Genomic DNA, 21,890 nt, shown 5'->3' with positions numbered 1-21,890 from the left:
ATTCACCCCCTCCCTTGAATTATATATATCGTATTTAGTTTACCTTGAGGAGTTCACTTATTCTTAAGCTTCTGGACTTACTAATAAATTCTAATAGCACTCTCCTGAGTAAGTGACTGGTGGCTAAAACTCTTGGGTGCATTATTCAGGAAATAAAATAATCTCCTAAGCTGATCTCATGGAGGAGCACAAGGAACTACATTTCTGTTGCTGCCAACTCCAATCATCTTATGCCTAGAAAGATTGTCTTTGAATGGGGCACCTGGATGGCTTATTTGATTAAGCATCCAACTCTTGATCTCAGCTCAGGTCTTGATCTCAGGGTCATGAGTTCAAGCCCTGTGTTGGGCTCCACGCTGGCTGTAGAGCCTACTTAAAAAAAAACAAAAAAAAAGATCGGGGCATTTGGGTGTCTCGTTGGGCATCTGCCTTTGGCTCAGGTCGTGATCCCAGGGTCCTGGGATAGAGTCCTGCAGGGGCTCCCTGCTCAGCGGGGAGCCTGCTTCTTCCTCTCCCTTTGCCTGCCACTCCTCTGCTTGTGCTCTTTCTCTCTTACTTTCTCTCTCCGTGTCAAATAAATAAAATCTTAAAAAAAAAAAAAAAGATTGTCTTTGACTTCTTTTTTTTTTTTTTTAAGATATTTTTTTTTATTTATTTGACAGAGATAGAGACAGTCGGCGAGAGAGGGAACACAAGCAGGGGGAGTGGGAGAGGAAGAAGCAGACTCATAGTGGAGGAGCCTGATGTGGGGCTCGATCCCATAACGCCGGGATCACGCCCTGAGCCGAAGGCAGACGCTTAACCACTGTGCCACCCAGGCGCCCCTTGTCTTTGACTTCTTGCTGAAATAACAAATTATACTTTAAAAAATGAGCAGTTTATATAGTGCTAAGTCTTTATAGTTAATAAGTGCCAGGAATTCACCCCTGGCAGTTTCTCAAATACTGTCTCCTCCGTACACCTTGAATGTGCCGTCATGTCTTAGGTGCTGGTGCCTTAGAATGCCTGCTTTCTCTGCTGGCAGTGCCCACTCACAGCCATTAATGACCTCTGCCAGTTTCAACTTCTCCATGGAACCTTCCTGGGTCTCCAAGGAGGGCTGACCACATTGCAGTTTTGATTTGCTAGCATATCTGCTTCTTATACTAGATGCTATTTCTTAAGGGTGGACTATATTCCTGTTGGTTTTGTTTTCCTACCCCTTATGTTCCTGATATAAAGTGGGTACTTAATAAGTGCTTATTAAAGGAATGAATCTCCGAAATACATATTAAATTGATAATAGAGCCATATTATGTCAGATTAGTTTATTAAATGACATAGTTTTAAATTTTTTACATTTATGGTAATAAAGAAAAGGTATTTTTTGGCTAAGGAAGAAAACGACTAGTTTGTGGGTATATATAGATTTTTTAAAAAAAGATTTTATTTATTTATTTGTCAGAGAGAGAGTGCACAGCAGGGGGAGCAGCAGACAGAGGGAGAAGCAGACTCCCCACAGAACAGGGAGCCCAATGCAGGGCTCGATTCTAGGACCCTGAGATCATGACCTGAGTCAAAGGCAGATGCTTAACCGACTGAGCCACCCAGGCACCCTGTATAGATCTTTTCTATTCAGAACTTCTTTTCCAAATAGCTGAACCCTCACTGAAGTGTAAAACTGATAATGTTCTTTTTTCCAAATAAAAATAGCTTTTTTTTCCCACCCTGATGATAAATATACATGCTTACATAATGAAGTTACTACTCAGCAGTGAAAAGGACTAAATTGGTGATACGTGCAGTAATGTCTAGATGAATCATAAAACATTAGCTGAGTAAGAGAACCAAACTACACACTACATCCTGTATGTTTCCATTTATATAACAGACTTGAAAGCAGATCCATAGGGATTGGAATCTAATTCCTAATTCCCACAGGCAGGGGTGTGGGGGGAAGGGATTAATTACAAAAGGGACATGGGGGAACTTTTTGTTTAAAGGGTGATGAAGGGGCACCTGGGTGACTCAGTCAGATAAGCATCTGACTCTTTTTTTTTTTTTTAAAGATTTTATTTATTTATTTGACAGAGAGAGAGGGAACACAAGCAGGGGGAGTGGGAGAGGAAGAAGCAGGCTCCTAGCGGAGAAGCCTGATGTGGGGCTCGATCCCAGAACACTAGGATCACTCCCTGAGCTGAAGGCAGATGCTTAATGACTGTGCCACCCAGGTGCCCCAGCATCCGACTCTTGATTTCAGCTCAGGTCATGATCTCATGATCATGGGATTGAGCCCTGTGTCTGGCTGAGCATGGAGCTTGCTTTGGATTTTCTCTTTCCTTCTGCCCCTACTCACATACACACATGCCCTTTCTCTCAATAAATAAATCTTTAAAAAAAAGGAGGGGGTGATGGAAATTATCTCTATTTTGTTTGTGTTAACTAAGATCATGAATATGACCAACTTTATAAATGTTCTCTCTCTACATAAAAATGTATATTCTGTATTTTAATTTAAAACAGATCCATGTATCCATTTAACTAAATTTACTGATTTTGTTACTCTTTTTCTGTGTTAATTTTTAATCTACCTGAAATACGTTTTCAGCAGTATTTCTTGTCCTTCAGTAAAACAACATGAAGAATTAAAATCTGTGATCTCTACTACTTAAGATGATATTGTTAAAAGGTTGTAGATCCTTGTTTTTGTAAATATGTGTACATTACATATACAAAATAAGTGGACATTTCATATTCAAATTGGAATCACAGTACACTTTTCAAGCTAATTTAAATCTATTGGAGGACAGTATTTCTTTTTCTTTTTTTTTTTAAGATTTTATTTTATTTTATTTTAAAGATTTTATTTATTTGACACAGAGAGAGAGACAGTCAGCGAGAGAGGGAACACAAGCAGGGGGAGTGGTAGAGGAAGAAGCAGGCTCCCAGCAGAGGAGCCTGATGTGGGGCTCGATCCCAGGACCCTGGGATCACGCCCTGAGCCGAAGGCAGACGCTTAACAACTGAGCCACCCAGGCGCCCCTAAGATTTTATTTTTAAGTAATGTTTACACCCAACCTGGGCCTGGAACTTACAGCCCTGAGATCAAGAGTCTCACTCTCCACCGACTAAGCCAGCCAGGCACCTCAGACAATATTTCTAATATATACATATTTCCCTTCCTTCTCAAATAGATTTATCTGAATAAATCTATACTGTAAAAGCTTGGAATCCAATATTATGAGCACCAAGTATTATTGTGCAAAATTCTCAGTAATTATTGAAGTAAATAGGACTACATCTTTTGCTTTTTAATTTCTCTTGTTTGCTATGTAAAGATCAGCTGCTTTTTATCAGTACTAAATGTTAGCTCCTTTACTGTTTTCCTGTTAACCGCTTCTGATTGCTTTTGCTGAGAAATGACCTAACAAACCTTACTAGAATTGTTTGTTTATTTACTTATAAAGATTTGTTTAGAGAAAGTGTGTGCCTGTAAGCATGCAGGGGGGAAGGGCAGAGGGAGAGAGAGAGAATCTCAAGCAGACTCCCTGCTGAGTGCAGACCCCCCCCTCCACCTCCCCCCTTCAGTGCAGACCCTAACTCAGGGCTCAATCTCACAACCTGAGATCATGACCTGAGCCGAAGTCAAAAGTTGGATGTTTTATCAACTAAGCCATCCAGGTACCCCTGGAATTGTGTTTAAAATTAAAGTGGAAGTAGTTCTTGCAGGATTCTTCAGTGAGTGAATTCCTGAAACTTGCATGTATATGTTGCTTGGAGACCCTTTTCCCATCTGGCTTCTACACCGTAAGTTGTGTAAATGGTGAGATTGCCAGATAATTGTGTTCTGGCTAGGAAAAAAGTTATGGTCTTTGAGGGGGAAAGGGGTGTGGGTACGGGCAGAAGTTCTTATACAGTAGTTCCCCCTTATCCTTGGTTTTGCTTTTTTGTGCTTTTAGCTACCCATGGTCGACCTCAGTCCAGAAACAGATGGTCCTTCCTCTGATGTATTGTCAAAAGGTCAATAGTAGCCTAACACTGCATCACAATGCTTGTGTCATTCACCTCACTTCATATCATCATGTAGGCATTTTATCATCTCACATTATCACAGTACATGATATTTTGAGAGAAACCTCATTCATATAATTTTTATTACAGTATATTGTTATTTTATTATTATTGCTGTTAATCTTTTACTGTGCCTATTTTATACATTAAACTTTATCACAGGTATGTCTGTTTTGCAAAAACAGTATGTATAGGGTTTGTACTATCTGCAGTTTCAGGCATCCACTGGGGGTGTTGGGAGACTACTATGCTTGTACAGATTTCATAGAGAAATTCATTTTTTGCTTGACTAATATTAGCAGGAATTTACATGTGCTTTTATTTATTTATTTAAAAAGATTTATGTATTTGAGAGAGAGAATGAGCGAGAGTGAGCTTGGGGAGAGGTAGAAGGAGAGGGAGAAGGAGAATCCTCAAGCAGACTCACTCCAGAGCATGGACCCCAATGCCAGGCTTGATCCCAGGACCCTGAGACTATGACCTGAGCTGAAATCAAGAGCTGGCCGCTGCTTAACCAGCTGAGCCACCCAGGTGCCCCTTACATGTGCTTTTAAAAATCACTGAGTCTGCTGCTAAATTTTCTTTGCTTTTTTTCCCCCTCCCTCTGTCAGGTTCTTCAGAACAGATATCCCAGCCTCTTGGCAGTAACGGATCACCTGCTTGACATTTACATCCAACTTACTGGAGAGAAACATCTCTCTCAAAGTGATAGTTCTGTTACACGTGAACAGGCACCTGAGGAAGTTTCAGAAGCTAGAAGAGAAAACAAAAGACTAAGCCTCGAGGGAAGAGAATTATCTCTAAGGTACTGGATTAAGCACTGTTGAGTTGATATTTTATTTATTTCTTTTTTAAGTAGTCTCCACGCCTATCTTGGGTCTCGAACTCACGACCCCCAAGGTCAGGAGTCACATGCTCCACTGACTGAGCCAGCCAGGTGCCCCTTGAGTTGATAATTTAAAAATCGCTTCCCTTAAAAGTTCTTAGCAGCTAGCACTGAATGGTTATGAGTGGTCCGGTTTTGAAATTAGACCTGTGGACTGCTTCATGGTGTTGGATCCTGTTTTCAGATCTTCTCGTTAATGATTAGGAAGGCTTATAAAGGTAATGTTATTTTAGCTTTAAAAAATAACTTTGGAGGCACCTGACCAGCTCAGTCGGTAGAACATGAGACTCTTAATTTCAGAGTCATGAATTGAAGCCCCACGTTGGATGTGGAGGCTACTTAAAAAAAAGAAAGAAAGAAAGAAAGTTGCTTTAAAAGCCAAAGTTGAGATTATTTACTGACATAATTCTTTCACTAGCTTTTCTTTTGTAACAGTTGGGGGTCTTAAATAAGACCCTTGTACTTTGTTATATACAGTGAGTTCTGTACCTTTGCTTTTTATTCTTGGTGGTTGACTTGCCCTTTGAGAAATGAGCATTAGGAATGGGCAACTCCCCTGAGTTTGCTCTGAGAGTTAGTTGCCCCCCCCCAACCTTGTCTGTCATGGATTGGGGTAAAATGTGCAATAAGTCACCTCCTGGTGGGTGGGACCCCTCACTTATTCTTTTCCCCTGGACTGTTTATCTTTACAGTGCCAGAGAAACAGACTTCATTGTCAGGTGTTCCCCAGACTTAAGTAGATTGACTTTAACTCTGATGCCTTTGATGTCTTTGGCCTATGGTCCTTTATTACCTTGCCTTTTTTTTTTTTTTTAAAGGGATCTACTGAATTGGTGTAATAGGATTGTCCATTGTTTTGATAGTCTGTCTTCATCAGCATCCTTAAATATTTTTCAAGAGGTAAGATACAGTCTTCCTGTTTGTTTTCTTTCTACTCTGTAAAGCTGTTGATTTTCATTGTTATTTTCTGTCTCTTGGCTGCTATCAGAATTTTTCTTTTGTGTTTATCATCCATAGCTAGTTAAAACTGAACTAATGTTGCCTTAAAACTAATTGGGAGTAATAAATATTTTTTGGTTTTGAAACATGTTACTACAAATTACAAGTAAGGATAGTTTAGGTAGAGTAAAACTGACACTGAAATTAAAGGTAAAATGAAAAGAAAATCTCCCAGGTGATAATAATGTTGTAAAATATAAAGTGTTTCTAAAATGTTTAGTAGTTGGGACACCTGGCTGGCTCAGTCAGTGGAGCATGTGACTCTTGATCTTGGGGTCATGAGTTCAAGCCCCATTTCGGGCATGGAGTCTACTTTAAAAAATGCTCAGTATTTATTTCTACATATAATTTCATAGTCTGTTTGATAGTTTTTTTGTCTGATCCCTCCACCTGCTTTGTAGGGCCTCTTGCTTTAGTCCAGAGAAATTTACGTGGGGGTTACAAAATATAGCCTTTTATGCTGGGCTTGGGCAAAAAAATGTGTTGTTTGGGAGGGAAACTCCGTTGAATTACAACTTTGCCGTATTCAGTAAGAACACGGAGAGATTTATTCCTGCTTGCTTAAAAATAAAAGTGGTACTGTCTGAAGATCTGTGGGCTCTTAAAACAGTGACCAATTTTGATTATAAAGTATTCTGGCTTCTAAGGGCACCTGGGTGCCTCAGTCGGTTAAGCATCTGACTCTTGGTTTCAGCTCAGGTCATGATCTCAGGGTTGTGAGATTGAGCCCCATAGCAGGCTCCACCCTGGGCGTGGAGCCTGTTTAGGATTCTCTCTCTTCCTCTCCCTCTGCTTCCCTCTCCCCTGCATGCATGCGTGTGTGTTCTTTCTCTCTCAAAAAAATTAAAAATAAAGTGTTCTGGTTTCTGTCAGCCGGGATTGAGGAGAGTAGTGACCCAATTTGGTTTGGAGCCTCGTTCTGTTTGGCAAAGTTATTTTGAGTAGAAAGAAAGCACATTTGGAGTTCACACTTATGGTGAGCTGAACCCTGAAATGCTGTACACCAGTCCTTAAATCTTGTTCTTCTCTCCCGTGAACTCGCTTTCTCATTCTCCTAAATTTCTCATCTTTCTTAGAGATAACTTTGTTTTGTACTTTTAAAATAAAACTGTTGCATAACCATCTGTCTATAGATTTGCTGATTTTGGATATTTCATATAATGGTATCATACAATATGTGACCTTTGTATCTGGCTTCTTTGATTCAGCATATTCTCATGGTTAATCCATGTTATAGCATGTGTTAGTACTTCATTCTTTTTTTTAATGGCTGAATAACATTTCATTGTATTGGTATACCACATTTTTTTATCCACTTATTCATTGATGGGTATTTGGGTGGTTTTTACCTTTTGGCTATCACGAGCAATGCCGCTCTAAACATTTGTGTACAGGCATTTTATTAATATAGAAACAATATATATATATATATGTATTGTTGAAAATGGGAAAATATAGGAAAGCAAAGTAGTAAAATAAAAACAGCCCCCATCTAGACGTTCCCCAGCGCTTTTGACACCTTGGTGTATCTCCCTCCAGATCTCTCTTCCCTTCCCCTTCTCTTCCCTTTCCTTCTTGATTTTATTTTTTAGTAATCCCTACACCCAACATGGGGTTTGAGCTCATGACCCCAAGATCAAGAATCAAATCCTCAATCAACTGAGCCAGTTAGGTACCTCCAGATCTTTTTCTGTGCATATGAGCTTAAGGATGCTTTTATTATATCAGGTTCCCCCCTTTATAGATACTAACTTGTTGAAAAGGGATGAGGCCAATTTTGCAAAATGTTCCACCTTCTGGCTTTATCTAGTTACTTCACTGCTCTGACACCAACTAGTGTTCTGCAATTCAATCCAGTTCTGATACCGACTACCTGGAGTTAGTGTAGACCCTAGTTGATAGGTCACAAGTGTGGGTGGCCCCAAGACTTGCAGTTGGAGTCTAAAGTGGGGGTAGTCTTGTGAATGTCTAGCATTTTATTAGGTCTTACGTCATTGGCCATATGATCGAGCTTAATCTCTAGTCCCTCCTCCATCCCAGAGGTTAGGGGTGGAACTGAAAGTTTCAACCCTCTAGGTTAGTACTTGGTCTTTATTGCCTGGCCAGCCCCTCTCTTAAACTACCTAAAGGCCGATCCAGAGTCACCGTGCTTAGCTTAATAAACTCAAGTGTGGTCCAGAGCGGCCCTAGTGAATAAAAAAAGACACTTCTTACTCCTGGTAATTCCAAGGGTTTTTGAAGCTCTGTGCCAGGTAAAAGGGACAAGAACTGGATAAATTCTCTCTCTCTTTTTTAAATGCTTACATTAAGTTTATTGATATTTTACACTTGGTGTGGTAGCGGAACCAAATGTATTCTTTGTTTACCACACTCACGGTATCCTTTCTGTTCTCATTTTCTCTCTTGTCTTCCCTGTAAATAGAAGTTTAGCAAAATGCTTAATGTATTCGAATTCAAACTTTTTTGGGTAGAATTTACTTTTGGTGGTGATACGTACTTTATATTTCATTACGTCAGAAGACACGTATCTGGGGGTGCCTAGGTGGCTCAGTCGGTTCAGCTTCCGACTCTTGACCTTGGCTCAGTTCTTGATCTCAGGGTTGTGAGGTCAAGCCCCACGTTTTTTACTTAGAAAAAGAAGACATATCTGGTTGGCCTATCAGTAGTTGCTGAGACTGAGTACTAGACTAGGGTAATGACAGTGTGATCTTTTTATTGCGCACCAAGAGTTTTCCTTTACAGCTAGGAAGTAATCTTTTGGTGTTACTTCCATGGCTTAGGAGTCAGTTCCCCCATGAACCATAGACTTAATGATTAACACTAATTCTATTTTTGCCTGAATTTCAGATTTGTAAAATGAAGCTTAAAAAAAAAAAGATTTATTTGTTTATTTTAGAGAATGAGAGTTGGGGCGGGGAGAGGGAGAGGAAGAGAGTCCTCAAGCAGACTCCCTGCTTAGTGCAGAGCCCAGTGTGGAGCTTGAACCCCGGACCCTGAGATCGTGACCTGAACCAAAACCAAGAGTCAGACATTTAACCAACTGAGCCACCCAGGCGCCCTGTAAAATGAAGCGTTTTCTGTTTGTTTTTTTCCCCTAATTAACCAGTATTCTGAAAGTAAAGCCTTCACATTTGTTTGTATACTATCTCTATTACGGTAAGGTTCTTGAGTCTAGGGCTGGTACCTTATTTCTACTCTCCTTAGTCTTGTAGAAATGTTCCTGCAGGGTTTTTTGTTCTTTTTGTAGGCAGGATAGTGGTCCTCTGTTATTAACGTAGTATTTTTAAAAAAATCAGTTAGCATTGACCTTGGTTATTTTAATAGGCTCTGGACTGTTTCACAGCAATGCTTTCTAAGCATACAAGCAAACTGAAAATGGCAGAAATCATTGGAAGCAAATTGAACATTTCCAAGAAAAAGGTATGTAGTGCTAATTTTACTTATTTACTTTGCTTGCTAGTCTCTGGTCCTTTAGCTGGACCAGGTCCTTTGCAATAACTACCTCCTCTTTCAAAGCTGGTAGTTTCATTATTGCCTTTCATGGACATAAACTCTCACTATCTCTTAGATAGTAGTTCTTGATGTGTTCTACATTCTTAAAGGGAGCCGCCTTGTACTTTATATCAAATGCATGCTTTATTTTTTCCAGTGTTTTAATGAGTGTGTTATTCCGTAGATTGTAGACTCAGGACTGGAACTAAAAAACACTTTTGTCTGTAGTTTTATGCATGATTAGATTTTTTCCAACTTTTCATTAATGTCAAACATGAGAAAAATTGAGAAGAGTAGTACCAGTGGACACCAAGAATAGTACAAAGAATACTACTTAGGTTCATTGCTGACATTTTTAATATTTTGCCATTCTTGTTTTATTTCAAAATAAATATTTTTGGAGGAGAGAGCCTTTCAGTAGTGGTGGTGGTAGCTAGAGAAATGTCTGAGGCCCATCTTGTGGCAGATACCTGGCATTCCCAAATAAATGATGACTCAAAAAACCTTATGTCAGGAACTGAAATAGAGGTGCTCCTTAGGATTCTGAAACTGTTGGGATGGTTTTAGCTGCAGGTGACAGAACACCTACTAAAAGGGGCTTCAATAATAAATAATTAGAGTAGGCAAAAAACAAAAAAAGAAACAGAAACTACCACAGTTGGGTTAGATTGATCAGTATTTATCCCATGTGGTTGAAGAGAGATTCAGTTTCCCAGAAAACTTTGCTGCCCCTTTCATTCCTACCCTAAAGCTAAGTAAAATCTGGATTCTTAGGGTTGGGGACAAGGATGAGAGGAACGGCTCTTGGGTAGATACCCTGGAAGCATCTGTCACAGCTTCTCTTTGTGTTTTGGCTGTAGTCAGAGGTACCATGGTTCATTCAAGTCACTGTTTCCTCTATTATTTTAGAGTCTAAAGCAGAGAAAAGTATAGCTGAAGAAAAATCATTGATTTTTTTTTTCCATAAGTTTTCGGAGTAGAACTTTATGTTCATTTGCTATTGGAATATGTCAGTGTGTTCACTTTAGATATAGGCAGGGCTTATTTGAATGAATAAAAAGTACCATCACAGGGAAGCATTTGTGATCAGTGTTTTAAAAAACATTAGAAATTCAGAATATTTTAAAAAAGACATAATTAAGCCTAACTCACCTATGTTGGAAGTAGAAGGTGCTTCTTAGTAAAGGGCTAATTAGAGGGACACAGTAAGCCACAGGATGAGGAAATGTTTGAAGAGTATATAGAATTTATTTTTTTAAGACTTTACAGAATTTTACTCTGTCCCTTCCCATAGGCCGAATTCTTCTGTCAGCTTTATAAACCGGAAATTGTGATCAATGAGCTAGATGTGCAAGTGGGTCGAGTGCGGCTTCTACGGAAACAAAGTGAGGCTGTCCACATACAGAGGTAAATAGGCTCTAACTAGTCTGAGACTGTGGGGCGTGAGGAACACGACAGAAGGACTGACTAGTCCAGCTCCTTGTGTCCGAGCAAACTACGTGTGAACGGTGATCTCTGCACTGTGCTGGATGGCAAGAAGCAGTGCTTTTCTAAAGGATATTCTGTGAAATTAAATATTAACAGGTGAAGGAGGTGATGAGGGTGATTAGGGACTCAGGACTAGCAAAAATGTATTTAATTTTATTCACTGTAGTGTATTTAGCAAAGTAAGCCTCACTGGAAAGTCAGATGAGGTCCTAATGTTAGTCTGTTAATTCCTTGAAGGCTGGAATTTTACAAGATCTACTTACCATTTATTAAATACTTACTATACGCCTAATATTGTGCTAAGTGCTTTGCATATGTTTTCTCATGTAGCGGTTAAAATAATTTTACGAATTAACTTATTAGTGTCTTACGGCTGCCATAACAAATTACGATAAACTTGGTAGCCTGAAACAACAGACATTTATTTTCTCACAGTTCTGGAGACTAGAAGTCTGAAATTGTGGTGTTGGCAGGGCCACACTTCCATTGAAGGCTTTTGCCTCCTCCTGGCTTCTGATGGCTACCAGCAATCTTTGGTGTTCCTTGTCTCTGTAGTTTCGTCTCTTCTATCTCTATCTCCATTGCCATATCATCTTCTGTCTTTTGTGTGTTTATGTTTCTAAGTCTATGTCTGTCTTTGTAAGGATACTAGTCATTGGATTTAAGGCTCACCCTTAAACCCAGTATGATAGGATTTTAACTTTGTTATATCTGCAAAGACTTTCTTTCCAAATGAGGTCACATTCATAGGTTCTGAGTGGACATGAATTGTGGGGGAAGGCTATTCAACCCACCACAAATAGTAACTCTGATCCAAATTTTACAGGTGAGGAAATCAACGCTAAGAGAAGCTAAGTAATTTGTCTAAGATGATATACCTAGTACAGATAATGTCTTATCTTATTGGTGTTTTGAATCTCCAGAGTCTAGTAAAGTACCAGGTGTATAAATACTCAGTGTTTGTAGAATGAATGAATTCTGCAATGCATAGGCTATAGGGATATCTGTTTTATAGTATGAAGACAGCTACTATGAGTTGTCTTCTCATTTTTGTGGAGTCTGGAAAATCTGGTTCCTCACAACAACACTTAAGAAAAACTTGTAGCCTGCTTCTCTGACTGCTTACTTGTTTTCCCCTTCCCAGGGAGAAGCTCACTTTTGCTCCTACGAGGCCATCCTCTGTTCTTATTGAACAGCTCGCAGTGTGCGTTAGCAAAGGGGAACCTGTGTTGCTGGTGGGAGAGACCGGGACTGGCAAAACCTCTACTGTTCAGTACTTGGCTCACATTACAGGTAACTTAGAGGGGAAGCACTCTGCCCTCAGACAATAAGCATTTCACACTGACTGCCTCCCCCCCCCCCCTTACATAAAAAGTCACAAAATGCTGGAGTTTAAAAAGTGCCACCACTCCACTTTGCCTGGAAATCACCACTGGAAATTTTTGCCTTGGAAATAATGGAATTTTTTTCCCCTGGAGATAACCACTATTAATGGCTTGGTATTAACTTTTTTTTGGTTCTAAACTATGGTCTGCAAATATATAAACATTTAAGTTTGGTTTTGTGTTGAAAAAATTGGGTTACAGTCTATGTATTGCATTTAGTTAATAAGCAATTTGGACATCTTTAAAAAGAGTGCTGCCTCATTTCTATGCTAATGGCCAAATAATAATATTCTATACGGGGTGTTTATTTAATTCTAATTTATAGACATTGACTTACTGAAGGATTGTTTTGTTTTTTCAGTTATCTGATGCTAGAACGATAATACACAATGAATCTTCTTGTACATATCTTTCTGGGTTAGGTGAAAATTTTGGATGGTTGAAATTCCTGAAAGCAAAATAAGAGAATCAGAGGAAGTGTTATGTTTAAAGATTTGCCCTTTGCCTATGCCCACACACCCTTACGGATCACTGGATATAAATTTTCAGAGTGACCCTTTTGCCCTTTCTTTTTAAAAGGCCACCGTTTGAGGGTTGTCAATATGAATCAACAAAGTGACACTGCAGACTTGCTTGGGGGGTAAGTATGGTATAAAATTATTTTCTTGTTATTTTGTGTTTGCTGCTTGAGGGAACATATAGTTTTTCCCTTTAAAGCTCAAAATTAGCCTTAGGAAAATGTTCAAAGACTTTCACCCCTACCCCAATCCAGCAGGTTATTTATTGGACTTTATTGAGGAGCTCCTTGATGTGTAGCTGTTTCTCTTTATTTAATTTTATTTTTTTAAAGATTTTATTTATTTGTCCGAGAGAGAGAGAGAGAGAGAGCACGAGCGAGTGCGAGTGCACAAACAGGCAGAGGGAGAAGCAGGCTCCCTGCTGAGCAAGGAGCTAGACGTGGGGCCTGGGATCATGACCTGAGCCGAAGGCAGACGCTTAACCAACTGAGCCACCCAGGCATCCCTGTTTCTCTTTATTTTAAAGAATACTTGAGGTTCTTGCTCAAGTATATAATCAACTAATATTTGTGTGTACAGTCATTTATCTAAAGCGTACATTCTGGAGTCACAGTGCCTTGGAGCTAGACTCTCTCCTGCAGTTCAGTTATCTTTGAAACGTTATGTAGCTCTCTATTTGGTTAAATGCTGCTCATGGGACTCCACTGTGGTCATTAAAATGCCCTTCTTCCCTGTTGGCTTTTTTGAATATGTTTGGTTCACAATTTTAGTTTGCGCTGAAGGCCATAAAACTAATGGATGCTATTGGCATACCTTATGTTGAGCGCTATTGGGATCTGTCCCATTAACTCAAAACAATTGCTTAAAAAAATCCTTAAAGGCATAAAGTAGAATTTATTGTCCTTTTTGCTCTTAATGGCATCTGCCAGAAAGCTTTTCATTTATCTGTTTTTTTGAGGGCCACATTACAGCAGTTTTTATTTTCACTCTTTGTCTTATATCCCTCCTTGCTGTGGGTAGGTTGTTACTTTGAGTCCTGCTTCCTTCGGTACTTTTTCTTTTCTTGCCCATTATTTATATTCTGTTCTACACATATTAGTAATGATGTACTTAACGCTTTTAAATATATATTCTATCTGAAGATCCATTAACTGAGGCTTATCTTTCTTACTCTAATTCTGCTTTCACTTTGTTTTTTTCCCCAGTGATCTTTCCACCTTGTTTTTATTTTCCTTCTGTTAGTTAATTGACTCTTAATCTCCCCTTTCCCTCATTGAGGTACTTGGCAAATCTCCCCTTTTCCTCATTGAGGTACTTGGCGATGTATTCTTACTAATACATAGAATTTGTTACTTAACTAGGTATATCTATACTACCATGTATTTCTCTCTATTCTGTATATGTATATGTCTTCAGGAATATGCTCCTGTTATGTATTCCTAACACAAATGTCTGGTTTTATACAAATTGAACATGAACCGTGTCTGTCTCTTCTAAGAATTTGTAGTGTTATGTCAGCCATTGTAAGTAGTTTTAAATGTAGTGAGTACAAAGATGCTCTTTTGTGTCCTGATGCAATTGATAATATAAAAAGGTTGGAATCAGAATATGGTAACTGGAATTTTGTTTTAGTGCTAACTTGCTTAAAAGAAGTATATTCAGGGGCACCTGGGTAGCTCAGTTGGTTAAGCTTCTGCTTTCAGCTCAGGTCATGATCCTGGCATTCTGGGATCAAGTCCTGTGTTGGGCTCCTTGCTCAGCTGGGAGTCTGCTTCTTGCTCTCCCTCTGCCCCTCCCCATGCTTGTGTTCTACTCTCTCTCTCTCAAATGAATAAATAAAAATCTTTAAACGAAAAAAAAAAGAAAACTTACATATGCTTCAATTTTTGTATGGTTGGAAATATGCCTCGCTTCCTATACTTTTGTATTACTAGAAAGTGGTATAAATCAGATATTTTAATATATAATATTGTAGATGCATGATGACTCCCTTGCTTATGAACTTTTGTGTGTAAGATGGAAAGACTAAAAAATGACTTTTAAAAGACAAAGGAGTAGAAAACAAAATTCAAGAGTTGCAGGGAGGTGGGATAGAGAAAGGGTAAAATTTCTATTTTGGGGATGTGTGGTTTCATCCGTTTTATTAGGTTTTATAAATTACGTTAAGCATATTTTACATGTATCAAATACTATTGTAAAAAAATAGTGAAAGAAATTTATAGACCTAATTAGTTTGTTTTACAAATCTGGATTCTTTATTTTGATTTTAAAAAGATTATTATTGAGAATAAAGACACTTTATAAAAGTAAAGCTTCAGAAACCATCAAAGTCTTAAACTATGTTATGCAGGTTGCCTTCTAATCTTTGTTAGGGTATTATGTACCCCCTTGTTTTTTGGTTAGTATTAGCTTGGTATATCTTTTTCTTCATGTAATGTTTTTTTTTTTTTTCTTTTAAAGTAGGCTCCACGCCCAACGTGGGGCTTGAACTAACGACTCTGAGATCAAGAATTGCATGCTCTACTGACTGAGCCAGCCAGGGTCCCCTCCATTTAATTTTTAACTCATTACTAAAAAAAATTATTTTGAGATTTTATTTGTAAGTAATCTCTACACCCAATGTGGGGCTCGAACCTATAACCCCGAGATCAAGTGTCATGTGCTCTACTGACTAAGCCAGCCAGGCACCCCTGTTATTCTGGTAGGCAGAACATAGACTTTCAGATTACCTCTTAGTAGAGAACTCAGCCAGGTTCCAACAGACAGAGTTGGGGGTGAGGAGAGCTTATAATGAGACTCTATGAGAAGAATAGAGTACACAGAGGACTTAGATGAAGCAGATAAAATCATTCCAGAAAGAGAAAGTCTAGGACTAAATGGCAAAACCCAGAGTACAGATTCACAGGACTGATTATGGAGAAGGGGATTGGGAAGGGCAACCTCTGAGGGAGAAACAGCTGTATAGAAAAGAGGATGGACCCTTAGAGAAGTTGGCAATGAAGGAAAGAAAAAAATAAGAGGAAAATTAATTAGATCTCATAGAAATGGAAAGGCCACCAGCTCACGTCCTCTTTCTTGCTACCCATAGAAACATCTGCACAGAAGAGAGCACGGCAGAAGTGCATGCTCATAAACTTGGAATCCTGACTCTAAAATGAAGACAAATGTTAAATCAGTTCAGTGACTCAGCATGTACTGTTTTATGTTCTTTCACATATTACAGTTTTAGAGAGTCATTTTCTTGTTTTAGTCATTTTCAAATGAATTCTTACATGCATTCTCAGCGTTTTGTTCTCTCGGGTGTCAGGTTGATTCCCGCTGAGTACGTGTATTGTGGTTCATTTTTTTCTTTTCTGAATATGTTGATTAATTTTTTTCATCACTTGAAAAATTGACATTTATGGAGTTAACTCTTTCAGCCACTATGCTCCACTTTAAATGAACAAATGTTTCTTTTAAGCTACTTCTTTCAAGAATTCAATAGACTTGAGCCGATTAATAATGTTAATAATAATAATGTTAAAAATTATAACAGCCAATTCTTATATGTACTCATGTTCTAGGCACTATTTGGAGTCCTTTATTTTTTATTTTTTAAAGATTTATTTATTTTAGAGAGAGAGCAAGAGAGCGGAGTGGGGGATGGGGAGCAGAAGGAGAGAGAGAATCCTCAAGCACTAAGCAGGGAGCCTGATGCAGGCCTTGATCCCAGGACCCTGAGATCATGACCTGATCCGAAAACAAGAGTGGGACTCTTAACCAACTGTGCCACCCAGGCTCCCTGGAATCCTTTAGTTGTGTTAACTCACTTGGCCTTTTTAGCAACCATGAGGCACCGACTATTACCCCATTTTACACATGAGAGAACTGAGGTACATGGGCATTAAGTACCATTGTAATGTCTAAGATTTTGTTGCTTCCCCCATTACCCCCTCCCCGTTTCTGTCTCTTTAAGAACAATATCCTTCCCCTGTCAGTTGAGAAGCCATGAGCTGTGCTCACTTTGGTTAAGTTAATCAATTTCAGATGTTGTATTTTCTTCTAAAATATCCTGAAAACTTTTAAGTCCATCTAAATAAAATATGGTTTATCGTTAAGTGCTATACATGATGTTTATTTAAATATGTTAGTAAAATAAGTGACATGCCTCTCACGGTCCAACTAGGAATTTCTATTTTTTTCCGTAATACTGTTTATCTAATACTAGTTTTTACCTTCAGTATAAGCCCTTCGAACACTGAGAGTGGAGAAAATAGATTATAATTTAAAACTAACATTGGGGCACCTAGGTGGCTCAGTTGGTTTAGCAGCCGACTCTTGATTTTGGCACAGGTCATGATCTCAGGGTCCTGGGATTGAGTCCCTTGTTGGGCTTGCAGTCAGCAAGGAGTCTGCTTGAGGATTTCTCTCCCTCTCCCCCCTCCCTGCTCTCTCACTCTCTTTCTCAAATAAATCTTAAAAAAAAAACACCAAATTTTAACATAGATTTAAAAAAATATATTTTGGTTATTATTCCTGATTTTGATTAAATGATGTCTTAGACCTATTCCTATATTCTAAGACATGATTTCTAATTTTTCTTAGCTTCAGAAGTTTGGGAATTACATTTGCCTTTTGTTTCAGTTACAAACCGGTGGACCATAAGCTTATTTGGCTGCCCTTACGGGAGGCATTTGAAGAACTCTTTGCCCAGACATTCTCCAAGAAGCAAAACTTTACATTCTTGGGGCACATTCAGACCTGTTACAGGCAGAAACGGTGGCATGATCTCCTCAGACTAATGCAGCATGTGCATAAGTCGGCTGTCAACAAGGATGGAAAAGAAAGTGAAACTGGTAAGAATAGGACTTATACTGCTAGTGGGAGGCCATGGAGCTGGGGCTTAATTAGTAGAATTGAAACCAGTGACCAAAGGGTTAATGGGACTAATAAGCACAGCTACAGACTAATAAATGAGGCTGCAGTGTTTTTCCTTAAACATCCCTGACTCCACTCCCCTGCGAGGCCGATTCAAGGCTTGTTGTCCCATCTCCATGTTTGGCTGCCACTTTTTCTTTTTTTTTTTTATGTTTGTTTTTTAGATTTTATTTTTAAGTAATCTACACCCAAAGTGGGGCTTGGACCTCCAACCCCAAGATCAATAGTTGCATGCTGTACGGACAGCCAGCCAGCACCCCTTGGCTGCCTCTTGAGTAAACCCCTTTCCTTGCTGCGTACTCAGTTGGCTTTGCTGTGTGTCAGGCACATGAACTTGGATTTAGTACAAATTTGGTGAGCCAGCCAGGAGCTTTTTGCCAGTGGTTCATGAGCTGCGCTGATAAGAAGAATTTGGTGACAAGTTCAAGCAGCTGCTTAGGCTCTTTGTCCTAGGAATTGTCTCCAAGGCCCTACCCTGACTGGGTGCTGCCAGCCCACAGTGGTTAATTTAGCTGTTGTGGCAAGGAAATGGTTTTTGGTTTGGACAGATGTATCTTGGTGAGCTTATTACTTCCTCCCATTTGGCGTGGCTCTCTTAGCCTCCTTGTCTTGCTTGATTATGAAAAGGTTGATTAGGAAGCCCTTTGGTCCAGTTGGTGAAGCCCTGACGTTTAGGAAGGACCCAGCGCTCACAGAGGCATTAGGGGCTTCATTTGGTTTGTTGCTGCAGCTTTTGTTGGCATTCTAATTGGAAAATGGGAAATGACAATTTGATTCCTGAACGCAGCCCTCTGGGCTATGTTCTCCAAAATTTGGGCAGTGTTTAGTTACGAACTTACGAAAGAAAAAAGATGATTTTTTTTTTGTAACACCACTTGGCTATATAATATTCATTAGACTCTGGATAAGAATCATCAATGAATCCATCCATTATAATGCCATCTTGCAATTGGATTTGTTCTGTAAGATTTTGTTTGCATCTTGTTTATTTGTGTATGTGTTCATGTGTATTGTAAATATGAGGTATTTTCTCCACCTCTGGATAGTATTGCTAAAATTAGTTTGTAAAGGAGTACTATTTAAGTTGGTTTGAAGGCAAGTGCTTATGAGAATTGGGCATTCTAAAACACAAACTGGGGCGCCTGGGTAGCGCAGTCGTTAAAAGCGTCTGCCTTCGGCTCAGGGCGTGATCCCAGCGTACCGGGATCGAGTCCCACATCGGGCTCCTCCGCTATGAGCCTGCTTCTTCCTCTCCCACTCCCCTGCTGTGTTCCCTCTCTCACTGGCTGTCTATCTCTGTCAAATAAATAAATAAAATCTTTAAAAAAAAAAAAAAAACAAAAAAAAAACACAAACTAACCCAAATTTTTCAAGTTTCCATGATCTGAAAAAATATTCGGTATTAAAGTTAATTTAAGGTTGTTGGTTTAATTAAAATAGTTGTGTCTTTAGAATTATCAGCATTACATTTATTCTGCCTGGATTTACTTAAATAAGTTGATTAAAAAAATTTAAAATATATATAGCTTGGGCGAATGACTTTGTCTTTTAAAGTTTTTATGGGTAATCTAAATATAACTGTTCAGAAGAAACAGATGTAAATAAGATTAAAAAAAAAACAAAGGGAGCACCTGGGTGGCTCAGTTGGTAAGTGTCTGCCTTCGGCTCAGGTCCTGATGGTCCTGGGATCCAGCCCCACGTTGGGCTCCCGGCTCTGTGGGGAGCCTGGTTCTCCCTCTCCCACTGCCTGCTGCTCCCCCTACTTGTGCTGTCAAATAAATAAACAAAATCTTCAAAAAATAAAAAAAGGATTATTAAAAAAAAAAAGGGTAAAAAGGTTTATAGGTAAACTTTTCAGTAGCTTTCAAAAATCTTTGATAACCGAAAACTTAAGTTTCACTAGGTTTTAAATGATGAGTTAAGTAAATTCACTAAATGCCTAGATCGTTTCTCAGTAAGATAAAACATGAATTACTAAACATAGGTTTATCTGATTTTGGCCTACTATTACAGAGAAACTAAAGATATTTGGGTTTGTTAGTAAACATGTTTTGTGCCATGCAGAGATAAAGCATATATTTCTAAAAATTTTTAAGTGTCATAAATTCACCAATCTAAGGAATGCCGGTACAACAAACAGTTCACAATTAGTTACTACTTAGTTTTTACTAGAAACTTAAGTTTCTAAGAGTTAAAAGTTCTAATACATAGAATTACTGGAAATGATAAGGGAAACAACTCTATCCAAGGAAAGTGAGACTGGTTATTTAAAGAGGGAAAATTGAAAACAAAAACGCGTATGTAAAAAGGAAAGTTGTAGAAGGTTTGTGAGAAGGGACTCTTTGGAAAGGAATTTTGTGCATGGTAGGCACTAAGATTATGGATATTAGTATGTAAAGTTTATTAGGGCGTGATCAACAACTGGGGAAGAAAAGAGAGTAAGAGAGCAAGATTAGGCAGAAATTGAGCAGTGATACAGTATCAAAAGAAGCCTTAGCTGATTCTCTGAGGAGTTCCAAATTTGGATTATCCTTCAGAACCATCCTAAATTTGGGCAAAATTGGGGCTGGACTTTTATAATAGTCATTGCATGTGACCCCCTGGGAAGAGGGCATGCCCTTGGCAAGGCAGTTGTCTTTAGTCGAGGCAGTCCCTGATGGCGTCTCATAGTTGAGGACTGTCGGCAGTGCCCCTATAGCTGAGAACCTTTCATTTCTGATGGAGATTCTGGTCAGCACATCACTGCACCCACCACAAGAAATTAGATCCATGCTGTGCCCTGGATGTCCTTGTCCCGATAAGTATATGTCAACATGGGACATGACAGGGAGGAACAAGGAAGGGACTTCATAAATTTTTAAAGAATTCATCTTGTTGGAATGAGTAAGTGTTAATATCGGCAGGATACTGGCATAAAATTGGAATTAGGTTTTCATGTTAAAATGGTAGTTTCCTTAGATTATTGGTCTAATAAATTGTATATAAAGGTTTTTCTTGATCTTCAATGTAATCTGCTTAGAAAAACAAAATTTCTATGTTTTGTCTCTATTAGGTCCTTGATTACTTAAGAAAGTTGAATCTTTTCAATATTAAAAGTCCTAAGTGTTGCTAACAAGTCTGTATTCCTCTGTATTTGCCTTTAGAATCTCTTATTGCTGCCTTGGCTAAATAGGTAATCAAGTTTCATAATATCTGTAATCCTATCTTGGCGTTTGCTTCAAAACTTTCTGATACTTCTGACAAACTTCCCAAAATTCAACTTCCGAATGAAGTCTTTTTTACTAATCAGGCTTATTTGGTATGTCATTACGTGGGAAGCCTTATCAAATAAGTGATGATAAACCTTCTTAGGTTGATTTTAATATATCCTGGTACAATCTCATCACTTGTAATTCTAATTATTAAAATGTTGTGTGCCCCAGTAATAACCAAATTTCCCTGTCAGCTGCATTATAATGAACTCTGATCAGATCTTTAACCATGGCCATTTTTGAGCCTTTTGTCACTTATAGTTGTTTTACTCTAATGATCTTGCAAATACGGTTCAACTTCAAGGCAATTCATGGAAAGGACTTTTGACAAATACAGTTTTTTGATACCTTTAAGATCATAAAACTGAACTAGGTAAAAATTTCTGTAACTAATGAAAAAGCTGGATTCAAGCAGAATAACATGGGACTAAAAGAATTGAGAAAAATGATTGTATTTTTTATGACTTTTGTTTGAAATATTGCTGGCTCTCTAATGTTTGCTCTTCTGGATTTAAGGAAACTTTTTCTCTTAACCTATGACTCACAGAAATTTAATACAATATTTCTTTGTAAACAAATATGAACCATTTTTTTCTCCAGAATTCAGAAAATCTCAATGAAAGTTCTTATATTTTCATGGCAATTATAGTTATTAGCATAAGTTCTCTAAGAATCTGTTCTCCTTGTAACAGGACAGCACTGGAAACATTGGTTATATTACCAAGGCTTTGACTCGAATGTCATATTTGAGGGTGAAATGCGTGAACTCAAATGTGACCAGATGGCTTTAAGAAAGTAGGTTGACTTTACGGAGCCAATAAAGCCCCTTGGAAATATCAGCTTGATACCTTGCTTACAGATACCTTGCTTACCTAGCAGCCTTACCAGGCCTAACTTTGAGAGC

At 38.6% G+C, this 21,890-nt stretch overlaps 1 protein-coding gene across 2 annotated transcripts in view; it reads left to right on the top strand.

The window, feature by feature from the left end:
* The window catches only part of MDN1 (midasin AAA ATPase 1), a 164,058-nt gene that overhangs the window by 28,968 nt on the left and 113,200 nt on the right, over positions 1–21,890 (top strand). For both annotated transcript variants that reach the window (XM_087865316.1, XM_045807060.2), the window contains exons 10-16: positions 4,662–4,855; positions 5,755–5,836; positions 9,260–9,355; positions 10,722–10,834; positions 12,060–12,208; positions 12,880–12,940; positions 17,442–17,653. In XM_087865316.1, the coding sequence (XP_087721442.1) occupies positions 4,662–4,855; positions 5,755–5,836; positions 9,260–9,355; positions 10,722–10,834; positions 12,060–12,208; positions 12,880–12,940; positions 17,442–17,653 (907 nt within the window). The remainder of the gene's footprint in view (positions 1–4,661; positions 4,856–5,754; positions 5,837–9,259; positions 9,356–10,721; positions 10,835–12,059; positions 12,209–12,879; positions 12,941–17,441; positions 17,654–21,890) is intronic.

Source organism: Ursus americanus, chromosome 11 (genome assembly GCF_024610735.1).
Source record: "Ursus americanus isolate L20-20 chromosome 11, mUrsAme1.1.p, whole genome shotgun sequence".
NCBI lineage: Eukaryota > Metazoa > Chordata > Mammalia > Carnivora > Ursidae > Ursus > Ursus americanus.
Note: the sequence above shows the minus strand (reverse complement) of the source record. Positions and strands in the feature narration are given on the sequence as shown.